This window comes from Cucurbita moschata, unplaced genomic scaffold, assembly GCF_002738365.1.
Source record: "Cucurbita moschata cultivar Rifu unplaced genomic scaffold, Cmos_1.0 Cmo_Scf00006, whole genome shotgun sequence".
In the NCBI taxonomy this organism is placed as follows: Eukaryota; Viridiplantae; Streptophyta; class Magnoliopsida; order Cucurbitales; family Cucurbitaceae; genus Cucurbita; species Cucurbita moschata.
Window position 1 is genome coordinate 4,337,272 of NW_019268522.1, and position 21,761 is coordinate 4,359,032.

General features: G+C 34.3%; 3 protein-coding genes across 3 annotated transcripts; all 3 read left to right on the plus strand.

Moving 5' to 3' along the window:
• The first annotated feature begins 1,349 nt into the window (after positions 1–1,349).
• LOC111443930 (histone H2B-like) lies at positions 1,350–2,100 on the plus strand. The gene has a single exon (XM_023081789.1). The coding sequence runs from the start codon at positions 1,417–1,419 to the stop codon at positions 1,840–1,842; it is 426 nt and encodes a 141-aa protein (XP_022937557.1). The 5' UTR covers positions 1,350–1,416; the 3' UTR covers positions 1,843–2,100.
• Positions 2,101–9,478: 7,378 nt separating this feature from the next.
• Positions 9,479–10,432, plus strand: LOC111443929 (uncharacterized protein At1g08160). Its single transcript, XM_023081787.1, has one exon. It carries the CDS (start codon positions 9,593–9,595, stop codon positions 10,184–10,186), a length of 594 nt encoding a protein of 197 aa, XP_022937555.1. The 5' UTR covers positions 9,479–9,592; the 3' UTR covers positions 10,187–10,432.
• A 9,208-nt stretch (positions 10,433–19,640) lies between these two features.
• LOC111443928 lies at positions 19,641–21,554 on the plus strand. The gene is made up of 2 exons (XM_023081786.1): positions 19,641–20,260; positions 21,320–21,554. The coding sequence occupies exons 1-2, from the start codon at positions 19,734–19,736 to the stop codon at positions 21,438–21,440; spliced, it is 648 nt and encodes a 215-aa protein (XP_022937554.1). The 5' UTR covers positions 19,641–19,733; the 3' UTR covers positions 21,441–21,554.
• The last annotated feature ends 207 nt before the right edge of the window (positions 21,555–21,761 follow it).

Genomic DNA, 21,761 nt, shown 5'->3' on the forward strand with positions numbered 1-21,761 from the left:
GCTTCAACCATAAATACTATCAAGAGCCTACAAGTAAGCTATTTAAGGAGTATTCTATATTCACTCTAGTTTTTACGAGTAATGACTAGATGTTGGCCAAGGACGGGAGCGATTTGGAGCAAATTGATATGAACTAAGAGATATCAATCATACAATATATTTCAATGAAGATGCGAAGAAAATGTTGTTGAAATTATCAAAAGATATTTCAATTCATGCCACATTGAAGAAGAATGAAGTATCATCATTATAAATTTTGGGTGGATTACAATTTAGAGTAATTTCGAGTTATTGTATTTCATTAACGTATTTTAAGACATTTTATTTACTTTAGGTTACATTTATATCATGGTTAATTATGATCCTAAAGTATGAATGTTACAACTCTTGGAATGCCTTTAATAGTTTCATTTTGAGCCTATACAAAGTTATGTATGTTATATTTGTAAGTAGAAAATATAGTAAAATGAGCATTTATGCTTTTCTTGAGCTAATAGCTAAGTTTCTTTTCAATTCTATGTAGTTAAAGTTACATGTAAAATCATTCAAGCTCGACATGATCAATCTTGCTTGTGGAGTGATTCGAATCTAAAATAACTGTTATTGCCTTGAGTATTCGATCAACAGGTTAATTCGAATCTTACTCCCCTTGCAGTAATTCCTTATCTCACTAAGATACTTGGTTCATGCATCATAATAATAATAATAATCATAATAATAATAATAATAATAATAATAAATCAACCGGTTAAGTAAGTATATAGACGAAAATCATTATAACATGCTCCATAGACCATCTTCTCTCCTATTTTCTTAATTTCTCTACAAAACATACGACTCAATAATTACTTTCTTTCATTATTTAATTTCTAATTATTTTTTTTAAAAGTTTAAATATATTAATGCTATTTTTGGAAGTTTAGAAGTGTTATTAAGCTATCGGTGAAGTTTTTGAAAATTTAAAAATATTTTTTTAACATTTTAAAAAGTTTAGAACATTTTTGAAATAATTTACTAATAATTTTTTTTTATTTATAAAAATTAATAATTTTATAAAAAAGCTATATTTTTTTAAAATTAAGGATAATTATTAATTGAGAGGGAAAATAAAAGCACATCGTTATTGTTCAATATTTTTTAGCTCTAAACGAATGACCCGCGAAATAGAGCCGCCAAAACCAAATCCTTCAAAAAAAAACATTTCACAAGGAAATCGGCCAAAACGCGCCTCTTATAAAGCTTCCGCTAATCTGAACCGTCCACGTCATCAATCCGAGTCGAAACGAAATTAACCAATCACATCACCCCATCCAAATCGATAAATACCAAGTCCCTCAATTCATAACTCCGAACTCACTTTTTCTCACACTAAGAATCCATTACTGAGGAATTTTCAAATTCGTTTGTAACTTAGCAATGGCGCCGAAGGCCGAGAAGAAGCCCGCCGAGAAGAAGCCGGCAGAGGAGAAGAAGGCCGAGAAGGCTCCGGCGGAGAAGAAGCCGAGAGCAGAGAAGAAGCTTCCCAAAGACGGCGCCGATAAGAAGAAGAAGAAGGCGAAGAAGAGCGTGGAGACTTACAAGATCTACATCTTCAAGGTCCTCAAGCAAGTTCATCCTGACATTGGAATCTCCAGTAAGGCCATGGGGATTATGAACAGTTTCATCAACGATATCTTCGAGAAGCTCGCTCAGGAATCCTCCAAACTCGCTCGCTACAACAAGAAACCGACCATCACCTCTCGGGAGATTCAAACCGCTGTGCGCCTTGTTCTTCCTGGTGAGTTGGCTAAGCACGCCGTCTCTGAGGGCACCAAGGCTGTTACCAAGTTTACTAGCTCTTAGATTGATAGAATTTAGGCTATTCTCGTGTAAAAATTGATCTAACTGCTCGTAATCGGTGATTTCGCTTCCTTTCGATGCATAAGTTGGAATTGGACGAATGAATCGGGTAATATGATGAGATTCCTTTAGCTGCTTGCTAGATCTTCGCCTCACTGTTGAGATTTTCAGATATTCGATCGTTGTGCTCGATCTAATGGTTTCTCGTGTAAAAAACGATCTGAATGTTCTGAATAGTTGATTTCGCTTTCTTTTGTTGCATATTTTGATTGATTCTGGCCTTATTGTGAAAGCTTACTTTCGGTTGGATTTCCCCTAATTTCATCTACTCGAGTTCGTGAGTTTTGTCCTAATAGTTTAAGAATTTCTCTATAGTTGGTCCAATCCAATCCTCAATTTGCATAGGTCACCTTACCCCATCGAAGTAGATTTTGGAGTGTAATAGTCATTTCAACTTAGGTTCAAACCATATCCACAGTTGCTGTTAGATGTTCTGACATGCCAAGAAATTGACTATCCGTTCATTTCTGTGTTTACATTCCTTTTCAGTGCGTTCTCAAATTCTTGTTAGTCGACTTGAATCATTTTGTTGAGCAACTAATTCAGAGTATCAAACCAGCTGAGTGATTGACGGTGACAGTGAAAGGTGTCCCCTCCTCTCTTGAGAGTGAAATTCCAGGAGCTCATCATCCAACACGTTTGAAAATTGTTGGCAACCTGTCTTCAAACAATAAACATAGTCCCCATTTTGGATCATGTTCTGTGTTTCAAGAGGCGCAAATCTGTATGTGGATGATCCAGGTGACAATTTATTTTCTCCTTAACCATTGGTTTATCATACTATTTTACTTAGGCCACAGGCCACCAAGCTTGTGTATGGTAGTGTTAAATGACCTTTTGCTTATGTCACGAGAGTTATAGGACGACAAAACTTGATGAGAGTGAGAGTAATGCGTGAGGCATGAAACAACAACACTTTTACAAATCTTCCTCGTTGATTCGTTTGATCGTTGTTATGGATCGAAGACCTAATTTTCGGTCGAGAAAATTAGGCCTGTTTGAGATGTTAGGGAACTCCGATGAAGTGGAAGTGGATGAATCGGGGAATGAGAGCTCGTCTTCGCCGTTTACTTAGAGGGATAATTGGCACCTTGCTTCCCTAATTGAAGATTGTTCTTTGGTTCGATAAATCGAAAGGCAAATGGGTGGGTTTACTATACAAGTTGTAAGATTTTACATCGGTTGTAAAGAACAAAACAATTCGGTGTGAAAACTTCTCCCTATCATGTTTTAAAACCATTAAATTTTTAACAAAGCGGATAATATCTACTAGCGGTAGTCTCGGGCTGTTACAAATGGTATTAGAGTCAGTGGATGGTGCGAGACACTAGTTGAAGTAGGGTTAGACTGGTCTTGGGCTGTTACAAATAGTATCAAAGCTAGTCACTAAATGGTGTGAGGCACTGGTCGAAGTAGGGGTAGACCTTCTCCATAATAGACGCGTTTTAAAAATGTCGAGGGAAAACCCTTAAGCTCAAAGAGAACAATATCTGTTATCGGTCTACTTTAATCATTACATATGTCCTAATCACCAATGACTATAACATAATATTAGCAACAACAATCTAATTAATTTATTGGGAAAGAAAGAACACTAATTTACATGGACGAGCCCCGAACATCAATTTCAAGTTTCTAAGTCTTGAAATTGTATATATATAATGCTATTTTCATTAAATATTTTATTTTTTATTCTTACCCTAAGGAATATATTGTTAGACAAAATTTAATGAAATTTCTTGCCCTTCTAATATTTTAGGTTTTATTTTTAAATTTGGTTTACTAAATCTTTTCTCAACCTTTTCTCCTCCCTATAATTATTTTTAATTAGGTAAACAAATTTTTATTCTCAAAACAGATATTACTTTTACTCGTGTTTAACCCCAACAGTGAGGACACTTACTTAGTACTTCTTTAAATACTCAAATCACGTGCTACTTCTATTTTAAGTTAAGGCAACACATTTCTGTACGGCTGATGACGACATCGCAACTCGAGACCATAACACATGCATAAAGTAGTTGTATTTATTTTTATAGACTTAGGCTAGAATAGGATGTTTTTAATTTAAACGTTTATTTATTTTATTTAGTCTTTTATTGTGTCGTTTTTATAGGTGTTTTTAAAACATGTAAGTTTATGGCTGTGTTTTAAGATGAACCTGACGGTTTACGAAAGTTTAAATGAAGTATTTCTGCATTCAATGCTCATGATATATATAGAGTGGCGGCTTTAAATTAAAGTAGAAAATTTGGGGTCGTTAAAAAATATCTCGATAAATTTAGAAAAAAAAAAATTGAAACAATGAAAAAAATTATATTTAAAAAAAAAAAACCAAATATTACATCTTTCATATTAGATATATCAATGAAATTAATAAAAAAAAAATAATGAAGGGTTGAAATTTATGATCTAAAGCCTCGTTTCTTATGATTTAGTTTTAATAATAATTTTAATTATTTTAGATTCAATTCAACACTATACATGTTAAGAAAAATTTATACGATGACTACAACGGATTGAATCCTAATCGTCAATATAAAGACATTTGAACCACAACATTCGACATAATGAATTTGTATAAGATTAGATCACGTAATATTTAATCATTTTATAAATCAATTAATTTAAGAATTTAATATTTCACTCGATAATCATAATTTGTTCTATATCATTTAAATTTTAAATCTTAAAATTTTAATTTATTGGTTATTCAATGCATATAACAAAAAAAACGTTATGGTAATCAATTGTTGAATGCATAAATAGGAATGACAACTAGATTCTTTCAACCTTACCATTTAGGTCGATAATAAATGGGTGAATACAAATAAATTCAAACAAATTTTTGTTGGTGTCGATCCAAATCAATCTCCTCATCCGTTTTTGATTGGATATATAAGAAGCGAACATTTGATCGAACTAAAAAAACAAAGCATTTAGAGTTTTAAGAAAGAATGAATCTTTTGATAAACTTCTGCATCCTTACATATTTTCTAGTGATAGCTACAGCGATAGAGAAACCATCGTTTGCGGACTCAAAAGTGTATACAGCGCCATTGACAAAATGGAAGGTGACGGTTACTAACCAATTGAGTCGAGGTCAAACTTTATTAGTTCACTGCAAATCAAAAGATAACGACTTGGGTGATCATACGCTACAAGCAGGTCAAAATTTTTCGTGGAAATTCAAAGTAAATTTTTTCTCAACAACCCTTTTTTGGTGTAATCTACGTACGTCATCGAATAAACATGTGTCAATGGAAGTATTTTGGCCGGAGAAACATGATTGGCTTGGTTATAGATGCGCCTACGAGACTTGCAATTGGGATGCTAGAGACAATGGTATTTATTTGGAGAATCTTATTAAAAATGTTGATGAGTTTGTGCGTACTTGGGAAAGCTAGGATAAGTTTGTTGTGGGTGAGGATGGATCGTTGGAAATATTATCTTCCGATAATTTTTATATAAATTTATACATATTATGTAATTTCTATATGTTCATCATCCCACGCCAATATTAATAAATATTTCACATCAATTTATACTTAAAAATTTAAAAACATTATGAAATTACTTTTTTTAGATATATCAATCAAATTTATAAAAAAAGAAAAAATTATATAAATGTCTTTTCCGTTTTCCATTATTAATTTATAAAATATAGATAATTAAACTTGAAATTGATGTCATGAATTAACCTAAGTTGACTTGGAAAGGACAAAATCAAAGTTTTATTAAGGACAAATTGGTTACACCAGCTCAAATCCTTTTACACAAATTCTTATAGGTTTTTAACACTAATGTAAATTCATAAAGGCAAAAGAAAGAACGCTAATGTGAGCCTTTCTTCTCTTCAGAGTAGAGATGGACACGAAGCAGATGGTTTGGTGCTCGCATTCCGAAATTGGCTAAGATGTTGGACAGATTTGAGCAACACATAGTCCATTTGTCATCTACTTAATTTAAGGTCGCTACTGTATAAATATCATAAACATTGAATGCGGAAATACTTCATTTAAACTTTCATAAAACATAACCTTCAGCTTAAAACACAGTCATGGACTTACGTGGTTTGAAAACACTTTTAAAAACGACGCAACAAAAGACTAAATAAAAAAAATAAACGTTTAAATAAAAAACATCTTATTCTAGCTTAAGTCTAAGAAAATAATACGACTAATCTATGCATGTGCCATGGTCTCGAGTTGTGATGCCGTAGTTAGCCGTACAAGAATGCCTTGCCTTAACCTGAAATAGAGGTAGTATGTGGCTTGAGCATTTTAAGAAATACTAAGTAAGTGACCCAACTATTGAAGTTAAATGCAAGAACATGCGAATGCAATGATGATACCTATTATATGAGTCTATTTTTCATACGACAGTATTGTAATGGACAGCTTGGATGTGTACCATATACTTTACACACAACCCATACGTGCGGGTATGGACTCACCAGACAGTTCGCACACTACTGGACCCCTTTTTTTGTCGGGCGAGCCTTCTCTGGTAGCTCAACTTTTGCCGAACACCCATTAGAATTAGTAACCGTCACGGCAGCATTATGTAAAACATAACGATACTTTGCCTGTCTAATGGATGTACTCGTCTGTACCCTCGTGATGGAATAGGGGTATCCCCAATGCATGAGCCCACATAATGCATGAGGTCCAAACATTTTTCCATTTTCATTATCATTTAATACAACTCCGCTAACATTCTGTACATATCATATCGTTTTGTATATCATTTCACATATCGTTCATCATTCATATCATATCATTTCTCATTTTTCAGTTCTCATATCATATATAATTCTAACGGGGTTATATTTCATGCCATTTATCGTGATTTCATGTCATTCATATCATGTTGTATACACACAATTTAGGAGACACAACATAATGTTCCCTGCTTTTAACATAACATTTCATCATATACATATCATACCATAACATATTGCATCACAATATATCATATCATAAACATGTCAATTTATTACATATCTCGTACCATAACATATTTCATATCATATGACAATATATATATATATATATATATATATCCGTCATTCACATGTCGTATCGTAATCATATCATATCGTAAATACTTTGTGGTCATATCGTCCTTAATTATCACAGCCTTAACGTTCTTATACCTATCACTGTCATATCGTTACATGAACGTTCCTTAGTCATATTATCACAGGAACATATCCTAACGCTATCGTTCTATCAATCTATCACAAACCTATCCCTTACTCGCCCTCCATTAGGCAAGTTTATTGTAGAAATGATTGCAGTCTTTGGTTGAGTCATAACAAAAGCTTTTGTTGATCCGTAGCTCCACTATCGAGAATCCATGAATTAGAATTAGTAGAGTTAATGGATAATGCAGATACTGGAAACAAACCTGTAACATTGGTGTAACTGTCAGAATTATCAGAAAGACGGTGATTGAGTGTAGATAGGTCTTGTGCTATCTATTGTAATTACTCAGGAGAAAAATTTGGAATGGAATTAGGTGACTATTCTTTTGTATTTAGCTGACAAGCATCATCCATATTTGCAAATGATCGATATCCACGATTCCTGTGTTAATTGACTTGTACTGCCTTTCCAGAATGATTTTTCTATCAACATCGATCTTCTGTATGTCCCCTTTCATCACAAAATTTACAGTGAAACTTAAGGGTTCGACATTCATCAATTGTATGACTAGTTCTATTGCATTGTTCTCGTGACTTGTCCTTAGTGAATTTTGAATATGATGTCTTCATCTGCACTGCTGCTACAATTGAGAAAATCTCAGTATATTCAGAAGTTACCTGACATTGCATCTCTTCTTATACAAGTAATGAATATGTTTGACTCACAGTAGATAACAGAGTCATTATCAATATGTTAGATTTCACAGTTTTACAAGACTCATTGAGCCCCATGAGTAGTTGCATCAACTTGTCTTCTTCCCATTGATCAACATATATTTGGCGTTGATTAGAAGTAAATGGTGTGCAGAGTACTTCCAATTCATCCTAGAGTACTTCGAGTTTGGTGAAATGTGCTGATAATGCCATGGTTCCCTGTAAGACATTCTAAATACATAATTAGACCAATTTTTAGATTTGTGTTTAAGAAGTCATTAAAATTTTTAAAAAAATATCTAATAAATCTCTAAAATTTAAATGATATGTTTAATGGATCCTTACGGTTCAAAATCTGTAATAGCTCAATCAACTTTAACTTTTATATTTATAGGTCATTTACATATTCAATTATTTAAAAAAAAAAAATAATTCAACTATCCGATACAAAATTAAATTTTATGTTTATTTTAATTTTGTTCAATAAATTATAAATTAAAAAAAATATTGAATAGATCATAATACAAAATACAAAATTTAAAAATTGTTAGTCATTTTCTATATAAGAAAAAGACAAATTAAAAAAAAAAGGAAGGAAGAATTGCTCTTCTAATTTAACCTTTATTTTTTTTTTAAATACATTTATCTTTAATGAGTGCCCCCACAAGTATTCTTGTAAATAAAAAATTATAAAAACTATTTAAATTAATAAGAAAATTCCTTACTTTCCTGACTAAGTTACAAAGTTTCTATCATTAGTGACCGATTAATGATATATTATATGTTTCGATCGATATTCAATTGATTTTTAACAACGATATCAAACACTGCACTTTATAAATATATCAATATAGCTACCTATACTTTATTTGTACGAGACAAAATATTCTTCAAGTAAAATTATTGTTCCATAATTTTCAAGTAATCCCATTAGGGTTATCCAAAGAGTAGCGTGAGACCCATTATTAAAAAAAAAAAAAAGTAAAAGATAGGTACGTAAATATAACATTTGTGAGATATCAATTGATTTTAAATATCGATATCAAACACTTCAATTTATAAATATATCAATATAACTACCGTTAACGATATTTAATACTAAATTATAGTTTACCATATATATCATATTTGATATTTTATTATAAGGTAAATATCTAGACATTTGCATTTTTACTATAGGTATCTTTTCATATCCTTGTAATTTATTTGATTATAAATAGACAACTTTCGCATCATTTACGTGCTGTGAATTAAGCAAATATTCTCAACTACAAATACTTTAGTTGTATGAGACAAAATAATCTTCAGGTACAATTATTGTTCCATAATTTTCAAACAATCCCGTTAGGGTTATCCAAAGAGTAGCGTGGGACCCATTATAAAAAAACGAAAAAAAGTAAAAGACGGGTACGTAAATATAACGTTTGCATTCTTAAAGGCGGTTGGAACCTTAAAAGACGTAGGGATACCATTGACAGAAAGAAAGGGAGAGTTTACAAGTTTTGGACTTGGCATATCTTGCAGCCAAAGCAACATTGGGTTCATTAAAACAAGGTGGCTATCATATTTAAATGGATGGCATAGTCAAAAGTGCATTAAAATGCCTACATTAATAGTCCAAGAAAAGAACCTGAATCCCTTTTGATGTCTTGAGTTTCATGCAAGCAACCAAAAAGGAGAATATAAGGTAGTTTTTAGTTAATCATTTCTATCCAAAATTCCCAAATCTATGTCTTATAAATTAATCCAATCTCATAGCCTTCTCTAAAACAAAGCCTCTCCATCAAACTTGGCTTCTTTTCCTTCGTAGAGAGCTATCCATCCTTGAGCATGGCGGGTCCTCCACAGCTATCTTCACGACCCGCCCGCCCGAACATATTGCGCTACGTCATATTGGTCCTAGTAGCACTAATTGTATTGGTTGGTCTCGTCGTGCTCATCATTTGGTTGACTGTTAGGCCGAAACGATTAAGCTACACGGTGGAAAGCGCTGCGGTCCATAACTTTGACATGAGCACTACTCAGCTTAATGCTTCCTTCAATTTCGGAGTGAAAGCTTACAATCCCAATAGACATGTCTCGGTTTATTATGATCATGTCACTGTTACGGTTGGGTTCGGCGATCAAGATTTGGCGTTTGGTGTGATTAAGCCCTTCTACCAACCTCACAAAGATGTGACATGGTTGAACATGGACCTTAATGCTAAAAACTTTTTGTTGCACGACTCCGTGTCGAAGGATCTAGCGCTCGAAAAGGCAGCGGGAGAGATGGATTTGGATCTTTGGATCAAGGCGCGAATTAGGTTTAAGGTTGGAGTTTGGAAGTCGGGGCATCGGACGCTTCGAATTCGGTGTTCGCCCGTGATTGTCTACTTGTCTAAAGACAAGGAATTCAAGAGGACTGCTTGCTTTACTGAAGTCTAAAGATGCCTTCTCAACTTACTTTCTTAAATTGTGTTATTGATGGTGTGGTGTTGGGATTAGTTTTTCAAGTTTGGAATTTGTGAGCTGTGCTTGTTGTTTTCCGATTGGGTTTGTGTTCATGTATATGTTCTTCTCGATTTTTTTTTTAATTTTTTCTATCAGTCCATTCTTTAACAAATAAGTTCAATTTGTATTTTAATTTGATATGAATAATTGAAAATTTTCATATGTGCAATATTTTTCTCGCAATTTTAATATATTATCTCGTAAGATATGCTCGAATCGAATGCATTAGTTTTCATTGTGGGTTCAAAGGTAAGATTCCTACTCCTATCAAGATTTTAATTGAAAATTTCATTAGATTGTTTTTAAAATTTGAAAAATAGGGAACAAAATTTCATCCGATTTAATGTGATTAAATAGGGTTATTCAATATATACCTTTTTGCATACTTGAATAGTAGGCGTACAATATCTATTGTTGTCTCCAATATCAGTTTAAGCTACAATGACAAGACGTTATTTAATTATGGACAATGTCTATCATTACAAGACGTTATTTAATTATGGACAATGTCTATCATTAACGATATCTATCGCTATAAATTTTTACAAAGTAGGTTGTTGGGCACTCAAGAATGAAGTTTTGTGAAGACCACCAAGAGTAAAGACCTCGAGATCGAGGGGAATCAAAGAAAAAGCTTTTTGGTCTATTTTTGATGGATTTGGAGAAAATCTAAATTTATCAACCGGTCCATTCAACTTCAATTGAAGGATACCATGAACTTTATGGAGATGAGTTGAGAAGAATTCGTGGAGTCAAGAGCTAAGGAGCTCTCTATCGAGTTGCTCAATAACCTTTAATTTTTATGAAAAATGGGTAATGTGTCGAGAGAAGGAATTGAGAAATTCAGGGTATGCACAAGAATTCATCGTTAAACTTGAGGAGAAGATAAGGAACCATTTCCATGAAGAAATTGGGAGCTAAAAACATCTCGCACATCTTAACCAATATACTCTTTTTGGGTTTGAACTCTGGTGAGAAACAGATTTGATAAATACTGATAACTCTTGGATGGAGTATTAGAACGGAAAAATCCACTCTGGTGAGAACAAATGTTTTCCAGCGAACTTTGTTGACCTATATCTCGAGCTATGATTCACGAAAAGGTATGAATCTGATTTCTACGTCATTCTTGCAACACCATCTTAAGGTTCTATAAATAAATCGAGGAGAGAAAGCCACTGTATCACGCTGGATAGGAGCCTTTTTAGGGCTTTCGACAATGTAATGTCGCGTCTTCTTCCCCTATTTTAGGGAAGAAGAGGATGACGTGAACCGGCCACGAACTGATACTCCTTGATTTTTTTTCAAATTGAACCCAATTTAGACTGGTTCGGAAGAAATTGATGATGACTTTAGAAACTTAACTTAAGGATGAATCTACCTAAGAAAATTTGGAGTAAGTCGGATACCAAAAGCTCGAGAATGGAGGTCCCGAACGTCAACATCGAGGTAAGTAGCCATCTTAGATTTTTCTTAAGAAATACTTGTAGGAATCGTTAGGATTTGAGCATGAACCTTAAGTTAAACATGACTTATGGGAATATGAAAGGAAAACATTAAGAACCGCGAGTTAAAGGCCCGAACCAAATATTTTGCTCGTAAATTAAGTAACGTTAAACCAACCAACTAAAAGAACTGCGCTACACATGAAATTTTAAACATGAGTATCATATGACATATTAAGGTTTTATATGTAATTTTATGGTTATTGGACAAGGATAAGTGACTAAACCATAAAATAATGCAAAATAACCGAAATGCCCCTATAACGGTTACCTTCGGTTTAAGACCTAAATGATCTTCAAATACCGTGAAATTTTATAATAGGCCTTATTTCATGATGAGTAAGGATGATGTAAATTTTCAACGTCATTGGAACCTGTTTATGGACTAAACAAAGATTTAAGTTTAAAATGACCATAATTTCGTTACGACATTTCAAGGTACAAATATCCTCCCAAATGGTTTAAGACTTTAAGTAACACCTACCGTAAAGATATAAAAATATATTCTAAATATCAAGTCATTTGGATCAAGTTTAGAAACTAAATCAAGAAAAGGGTGTAGGTTAAGTGTAATACTCGAAAGTTAGAGTAACTCGAGTATGTTTAAGATGCCCATGTAAAGTTTAAAGGATCCGATGAAAGGAATTAAACGATTGAAGCAAGGAAAAATGCTATTAACCAAGTAATTTCAACGTCATAACAAACTATTATAGGAACTTAAAGACGTTTGGAAAAGATTCCATAGGAGAAAGTAAACATAAAAAAAGGCAAAAATATCATTTTTATTATTTTATAAGAAAAAGTTTGAATGTTTCAGAAAAATTATAAAAAGAAATCATCTCTATCTTCACATCCAATCGTTTGGATGATCTAATATTGGAATATGTTCAAGAAACTTGATGTTCTTTAGATCTAACGGTTGAAATTAAAAAATAATGTTGGCAGCACCCTTATCGGAGTAAATATTTTGATTGAGTATTCTAAAAAGAATTTAAAATAAAAAGAGAAAATTTATAGCAGTTCTGAAACCTGTGCAAGCATCTATCTCTAAATAAAAAATTATAAGAATTTCTAAAACTCGAGTTGGAAACTTTTAGAAATTGCTCTCTATTTCTTCTAAAACTCTATTTAAATGTTTTGTGAAGAAATTGAGGCAATTTAATGTCAGCGGTAGGAGAGCAAACTAGAGATATATGATGAGAAAAATTATGATTTTCGAGCCACTAAAGGAAGAAGATGAAGCCCCAAAGTCAAAGTCAAAAGTGGGAGCAATTTGGATAACGAAAGTTCGAGAACCGAGGACCCGAATGCCAAAATTCTTAGGACATATTTAGATAACGCCGTGCTCTAAATTGTTGAGAGTGGGATTTGAACCCACACCCTTACAAACCAAAACCTTAATATGGCACCTTAGACCAACTCGGCCATCTCAACATTCTTAGGACATATTTATAGACCCGTTTCTACACAGAACTGCACCTTAGTAACCTTTTGTATATGACCAATTTAGGTGATACTAGGTACTTGAATTCTTTCCATCTCACCTTTTTGCACGTGGGTTTACTTTTTTGCACGTGGGTTTACAAAATTAAGAGCTCTAGTCGGATATACAACCATGTTTTAAATGGGATTTGAACTCACGCCCTTTCGGACCAAAAACTTAATCTGGCGCCTTAGACCAACTCGGCCATCTCAACATTTTTAAGACATATCTATAGACCCATTTCTATGCAAAATTGCACCTTAATAACTGTTAAGGATAATTGACCGTTCATTATACGGCAAATATCTAGATATTTGCCTTACATTACGGCATACCATATTTGCCCTTTTATTAAAGGCAAATATATTGTATCCATTTATTATTCTTTCATTTTATTGCTATTTCCATATTATTTGTAATTTACCATATTTATGTATTCAGTAAATGATTATAAATAAGAGAACTCTTACCACTATTTAAGTGTGGTGGATTCAGCAAACATTTACATGGTATTAGAGCCCTTTCGGTTTAAAAACCCTGATTCTTTCTTTTCTATGGCTTTCGGGTCTTCTTATCATCTTCTTTCTTTCAATACTCTAATCCATATGATCACCATCAAACTTTCTTCCTTGAATTATCTTCTTTAGAAAAGCCAACTTCTCCCTCTCCTTGAGAGTCAAGACATGCTGGGCTATGTTGATGGAACTATGGTTCCACCACCTCGCTTTGAACCAGAAACCTCATCAACACTCAACAATATGGACTAGGCTATGATGAAAAGTTTAGTCCAGTGGGAAAGATCACTATCATACTTGTCTCGCTAGCGCTTGTGACAAGTATAATTTAGAAATTATGGCTGATAAATGTGAAGAAATCTTTTTTGCATGGAGAGTTTGATCGAGATATCTACATGAACCGACCAAATAGATTTGAGATTGTAGTTGGAGTGATTAATCCGTACATGCAAAGTCTGGAAAAGCCTCATTTGATGTGGCTTGACGAATCTTGAAACATGTCAAAGTTACAATCAACTATGGTCTTTTGTACAAAAGAAGCGAAGACTACAAGCTACTTGGATACTGTGATGCTAACTATGTAGGATACCACGATACCTAAAGATCAATCATTGGGGATGTGGTTAAGCTAAGTTCAGGAGCAATTTTTGTTGTAGCAAGAGACAACCAATAGTATCATTATCAACTACAGAAGCGAAATATAGAGCAACTCAAGAAAATACGTGGCTAAAACTTTCAAGGGAGGATTTGCACCAGAAAATTGACTATCCGGTACCAATTCATTGTGATAACCAATATGCGGTTTGCCAAGAAAAAAAGTTCGAGATTTCATGCTAAAACAAACCATGTAGAGATGCATTACAATTTTATTATAGAGAAAATCTTGAAGGAAGAATAAGGATGACCAAGTCGCAAACTTGCCTCCAGATGACAGAGTACTAAAAAATGTAAGGGTTATCACTATCGCCTCACCATGGTGCGACGAATGAGGACTACTGCAGTGGAATGTAAAATATAATCACTAGCCTAATAGGGTCAAACCAATAATTGTATGAGCTCTCTGTCTCTCTCTTATAGAAATGATTTAGATATCTTAGTAATAAAAAAATTAATATTGTAGAAAATGATTTAGGTATTTTAAGAATAAATTATTTTCTATACTATAAATACCCATCCTCCTAATAAATCTCAAGTAAAGCAAAGTTGAGTAATATTATAAGAGAGAATTGTAATATTTTATTGATTGGTGTTAATAAAGAGTTCTAACGTTTGGCGTAAGGTGTGTTCAATAGTGAGTTCTCCCCTTATCTCTCCTTACCTCATTTTTGTAGTTGTTAGTTGACTGCCAATCGAGGTGAGAGTGTTCACGAGCTGCCCGTTCACAATTAGTCCATCTATATGTTGGAGATCTTTCGTAATTTATTTGAAATTGTATCCCAAATCCATAGAGTGAGTGAATTGTGTTGCTAAAAATAATAAATTTTCTAAAGTATTCAATATTAGTGTACTAGTGGGAAAGTAGATTATAATGGAATTGTTTAAAGTTGCTAAATATGCTTAAAGTTTAAGAGAAGTAAGAATTATTTCAATCAGGGTGGCTATGTAAGTCTTTAAGGAAGATGGGGTTTTGGGATTTTTTACGGTAACTTTTCATAGTTTCAAAGGATTATATTCTAACTTGTTCAATAAAACTGGATTTAAAACGATGGCCACCATTCTTTTGATATCTATTGAAGAATATGTTTGAGTGGGTGATGAGGCCATTGAAATTCTTTAATCAATATAAAAAATTATCCAAGTACTAGAAGTATATATTAAAAGGTTATTGGTGTAACACCATGTGGAAAAAAGGGAAAAGAAAGAAAAGGAAAACCCCTAGCCAGCTTTGTGCCCATAAAAGGTTGAGCTCTGTGTCACAATTGCACTTTGATGGCATCGGATTTGCGATTGTGCGGCACTCACTTCCCAGTAACAAGTGAGTTAAGCTTATTCGTTCTTGCGTCGCCTACGGCCAAGCGATGTATACTTGAGCCTCTCACCCTGGTTTAAGAAGAAAGTTTTAGAAAACGAGGGCAGAGAGATTTTAAAAGAGAGTTTTGAAAGCAAGATTTGAGAAATTGAGATTGGTATTATATGGGAATGTAAGCAAAAGGCAACAACAATGGTTTACTGCATAAAACTATCGAGTAGGGAGAAGTTGACAACTAATCATATCCCCTATATTACGTTTAGGCATTTCATATATGGTAGGCCTAGACATGATTTTTTTGAAACGTCATACCCCTAAAAATACAAAAGTAAAACACTACAACATAGAAAGACATTAAGGATTTGGCTTGTCATGGGCATGTGGCCATGGACAACATGCCTTGGACGAGCATTAACGTAACACTCTGCTCCATTCTCCTCGTAAAGAAATAGTAGCAGTCATCACTGTCTTGGCTCTTGCACTCATCACTCTCCCTCTTCCATTGCGTCTCTCTCCCTTTGTTTTTGTTTCTTGTCGGTTAACAGCCACCATTCATAAGCAACAATCCAATTGCCACATCCTCACGCGGTTGTGTGTTTCGACATAAATACTTTTGGAGATGTCTATTTTATCTGTGGGGTCGGGGTTTTGCAAGACTCGCCTCGAATGAGGAGGAAATTTTCCGTTTGGATGGAGAATCGAGAGGGAGTGGGGAACATTTTCTCCCATTGGATAAATGGAGTTGAGGCGGTGTTATATTCACTAGCCGGTTCCACTCCATTCAATATAAATTTATTTTCTAATGCATATTAAAAATATATATATTAAAAACTAAATTAGATAATTTTGAACTCAGGATGGTAAAAACTCCATATGGTAGATTTTTTTTAGATTGATAAAGACTATAATGTAATATTTTTAGAACGAATAATAAATGAGGAAAAAATATATGCATGGACCCTACAAATTTTTCATTAAAAATCTCCGTCCCAATTCTCACAAAAATGAATTGGAAATTTCGTGGAAATGAAGAATGAAATAGGTGGTGGGGATGGAAATGAGGAAGGCTTCTCTGTCCCCGCCCCATGGACATCTCTAGATACTTGTGATTGCATAGCATGTTGCTGGTTGTTGGTTTTGCATTTTTCTGCGATATTTCGAGCAGTCAATACTGTTTTCTATCCGCCTAGTCTAATTCAATCGGTTTAGTTCAATTTTGTCTAATCAGATTGATTCGAGCAATTTTGGAATCTATCGTTCGTCAATAAGTTTGCCTCGTACATGATTTAATATTTGCAAAATTTATTAACCTTCCGATATTCACAGTAGAAGTTATTAACCATGTAGTAGTTTTAGGAGAAAAATTTTAAATAACTATGATTTATTCACAAGAGAAAATTGAAAAGTATATTGTCCTCCAAGTATTTTGTACTTGGTACAAAGAAACTCTTTCTCAAATAATTTTATTATTTATTTCATTTCTTTCTATTTCGGTTATTTCTTTTGGGCCATCATCACACAAATCATAACACTCTAGTACCTGAACTCATGAAGAATAACGGTGTAGCGTGGTCAATAAAGATGTTTTAATTTTTCTAATATAGATGATACCAGGCGTGTGGGAAGTCATCGAGCATGGTGATGACATTGAGGAGCTCAATGATAAGATGACTCTTACTGCCATCTACAAACCAGTCTCGAAAGATGTCATTATCATGTTGACAAAGAAGGACACGACAAAGGCAACATGATTGTGGAACAGGTCAAGGAAGCAAAGGTGCAAATTGATGAGCGATTTGAAGGCTAGGATGGTGAGTCGGTAGACAATTTTTTTATGAAGTTGACGACGATCGTCTTAGGCATTTGTTCATTAGGCAACGAGGTGGAGGAATCTTCGTCATCACGAAGTTCCTCCTAGTTGTCCCCTAAGATTCATGCAAATTGTTACCTCTATCAAGTAGTTCAGCGACCTTAGGAACATATCAATTGAGGAGGTTATTGATTGTATTAAGTCTCATCAGAAGAGACTTCCTGGCTATGGGGACAAAGAAGGAGAAGTACCTCTTACTCGCACATGCAGAGTGGCTTGCATGACAAAAATAAATACATATGATTTTTTCTTTTCTAGGTACCAAGGGACGTAGCGGCCACAACATGGAAAGCAAAGGTCTAGGCATGGCTGCGGTCGTGGCAGCAAAAGAGGCCATGACAATATCTCACAATATCCAAGACAATGTTAACCCCTAGATGGATAAGAGAACGATAAAGTGTTACGCTTGTAAAAAACATGGGAACTAGGCAGTGGAGTGCTCTAATACGAAGTATGATGAGGATGTGAACCTCACATTCATGCATGACCAAGAGCTCGCACTGATGTTGACCAAGAAAATTTTCAACTTGCTAATACTCAATAAAGAGAAGTTTATGGTGAACTTGCTCACAAAAAAATAAGATCAACATGTGATACTTGGATAATGGAGCGAGGAACCATGATTTGAGATCAAGAAAAGTTCAAATAACTTGACAAAAAGCTCATTGGAAATTTAAAATTTGGCGATGGATCAATTGTATCGATTTAGACAAATCCATCTTGTTCTAGTGTAAGAAGGATAATCAACGTCTACTGACCAAGGTATTACATCTCCAGTTTGAAAAGTAATATGATTAGTCATGATCAAATGATATAAAAAGAAGTTTGAACTGAGATAGCATGACAGAAGGCCATGCAAAAGAAGTTTGAAGTTATTGAGAAGAACAACTCACCGACTTACCTCTCAATCACAAGCTCATTGGTTTGAAGTCGGTGTTTATGTTGAAGAATATTAGTGAAGGGAACATCATCAAGAACAAAAGCAAGACTTATGGCAAAGGGGTATGTATAGTAGCAAGGAGTTGATTTTAAGAAGGTTTTCACGCCGATAGTTAGACTTGACATTCCCATGCTTACAGTGTATTAATGAAATACTCATTCACAATAGATTGGACCAACAACGAAGCTACACCTCACTTATTATGAATATGTATGAGTTGAAGAGTAATCGCATAGAATAATAAAGAGCTGACTAAATTGTCTGAGAACACTGAGATTACTCTAATGAGATACAACCAATAAGTATGCAATGAAATGAAATGAGATTCCTCTAATGATGAGAATCTACGAAATGAAAGGAATTTTGATAGGGATAGAAGATGAGAAGCTATACAATGAGAGAACTAGAACACTAAGTTGAACTTGGATAATCTAGTAGAAGCTAGAGGCTAACCTCATAACACTTATGACTTAGAGACGTGAAATTTAGATACGGAATAAGATGAATGATTAACTTCAGATTTAAGAGTGATCTAAGAACCTATAAATAAGTTACTTATCGAGTATTTTATACTCATTCATGCCACACTTCTTTATTAGATAGTACCTAAGCTACAAGACCGAGGTGAGAGTGTAGATGAATGGTAGGGCTATAAGAGTTGAGACAGATCCGAGTCATGATTTAGACTCCATTATGTTTTGTACGAATATATTTATAATAATAATGCTTTTGTATGAACTTCTACTAATTTGATTTGTGTTGAAATATATTTACTAAATGTATATTTTTAAATTGATCAAATTATCGAGTCGTTCTAAATTCTACTTCAGTTAGTAGCGGTATGTGGCTCGAGAACCTCAAAAAATGGGTCGTTATATTTTTGAATTCTTTCTTTCATTTCCGCCATCCACAGCCGCCATACACTCAAAAGCAACCCAAATCTTGAACTACAAGTACACAACCTTGGAATACAAGTAAGCACAAAACCCATCTTTAAAATCGTCCCTTTTTTTTACAATGATAAGCATATATTCCTCTATCCCTTCCTCAAGAAAAGCAACACACAAACACACACTTTTTATCCCAATCATCCCTCCACTTATGCATTAAAATAAACTGAAACCACCAACTTTGCTAAAAGAAAACAAAAGTGAAAGAGACAGAGACACAACCAAGCCAAAACAAATCCCCTCAACAACATGAGCTCCACTACTAACCAACCAGATCAAGCATCATCATCATCATCCACCACTGTCCAGCCACCAAAACGAGAAAGCTCCTATGGGCAGCATAGGACAACAAACCGGACAAGGGTATTGAGAATCATAGGAAGAAGCATGTTGGGCTTAATGGTCCTTGTCGGGCTTGCACTAGTTACTTGTTGGCTTGTTGTGACCCCCAAGAAACCAGTTTTCAGCTTGGAAAGAGGCGTTGTTACACTCCATAGTTTAACCGACAGGAAGCTCAATGCCTCCGTTTCTTTCCACATTAGAAGCTTCAACCCCAACAAGAAAGCCGCCATCCACATTGATTATATGATGATGACAATCAATGAGATGGGCAGGAAGTTCGAGATGGTCATGCGCAACTTCTCCCAGGTGCCGGGAAACCTAATTGTCTTGTCCCCGACCATCCCTATCGACTTCGTATACCCATTGCCTCGGTTGCAAGAGAAGGTGAAGTTTGATGGGATCAGTCCCGAGCTTCACTTGTCGGCAAACATCAGGTATAAACATTCGACTTATGTTCCTTGTACTCCACGATTTCAAATTATATTTTACTTTCAAATACTTATCTTCTCCTCCCCAACGGATTGAGGATTATTGGGAGTGAGTCCCACATTGATTAATTTAGTGGAAGATCAGGAGTTTATAAGTGGGGAATACTATCTCCATTAGTACGAGGCATTTTGGGGTACCCCAAAACAAAGTCATGAGAGCTTATGCTCAAATTGGACAATATCATACCATTGTGGAGATCCGTGATTCCTAACACGGATGTGTGATCTCACAATCTGGCTCCGATCTCCTCAAAGTTTTTAAAACGCGATTGTCTTCTTTGAACTCTCTCGAGTGTTTCGTTCTCCTCCTCCCCAATTGGTGGCACATCACCTCATGTCCATCTGTCTTTGTGGTTCAATCTTCTTGCTGGGACATCGCCCAATGTCAAGCTCCGACACCATTTGTAATTGCTCAAACCTATACTCGTAGATATTGTCCTCCACCCCTTTCGAGGCGCAGCACCTTGCTGGTGGCACATCGCCTCATGTCCACTTGCCTTTGTGGCTCAACCTCCTTGCTGGCACATCACTCGATGTCTAGCTCCGATACCATTTGTAACTACCCAAGCCTACACTAGCAGATATTGTCCTCTTCAGACTTTTCCTTTCGGGCTTGCTTTGATACCATTTGTAAATGCCCAAACCTACCGCTAGTAGATATTGTCTTCTTTAGACTTTTTCTTTCAAGTTTTCCCTTAAGGTTTTTAAAACGCATCTGCTACGGAAAGGTTTCCACACCCTTATAAATGGTGTTTCGTTCTCCTCACCAACCGATGTTGGATCTCACAAAATTGGTCAGATTTAGCCTAATTTAATACAATTTTAACCTAAATTATAATTTTCTCTCTAAATTAATTAATTTAAAAATGCAATATATGACAAATTTATAACATTTTCCCAACTTTCTTGATTCAAATTAGCTTATACTTAAATTATAATTTTCTTTCTAAACTTTTAAATAAACATGAAAAAATTGCTAAGAATTTATGGTCTTGTCTCTATTAGATACATTATTAATGGATGGATATCAAAACGTCGATTGATGGAGATCTATTGTAATCGTCACATGCTTAAGATCAATGGTTCGACACCTTTGGATAATATCAAATGCAATGTGGATCTTTGAGATTTGATCAGGCTACGTGTTATTCTTGTTCACCATGTTCCAACTCAATAATCTAAGATGGTCCCTCAACGTTTTTTTTTTCAATTATTTATTTATAAATAAAATACTTGTAATGATTTTTATTGATTTTCTCAATTTCAATCTTCAATTTTCTTGGGTTTGGGTTTGACAATCAAGCTATATAATTTCAATACAAAGATCTATATAATTCAAAATTTAACTTTAAATTTTTAATTCTATGAAATTAAATAACTTGTAATATGTCATCAAAATTAAAAATTAAAAATTAAACCTAAGAAATGTGTAAATTCCCACTACGAA

Bases quoted from the DNA above. Each gene is read 5' to 3' on its own strand.
- LOC111443929 (XM_023081787.1), top strand. From the start codon at position 9,593: ATGGCGGGTCCTCCACAGCTATCTTCACGACCCGCCCGCCCGAACATA.
- LOC111443930 (XM_023081789.1), top strand. From the start codon at position 1,417: ATGGCGCCGAAGGCCGAGAAGAAGCCCGCCGAGAAGAAGCCGGCAGAG.
- LOC111443928 (XM_023081786.1), top strand. From the start codon at position 19,734: ATGAGCTCCACTACTAACCAACCAGATCAAGCATCATCATCATCATCC. The intron at 20,261-21,319 runs GTATAAACATTC...TGTCTCTATTAG, and splicing joins CACTTGTCGGCAAACATCAG to ATACATTATTAATGGATGGA.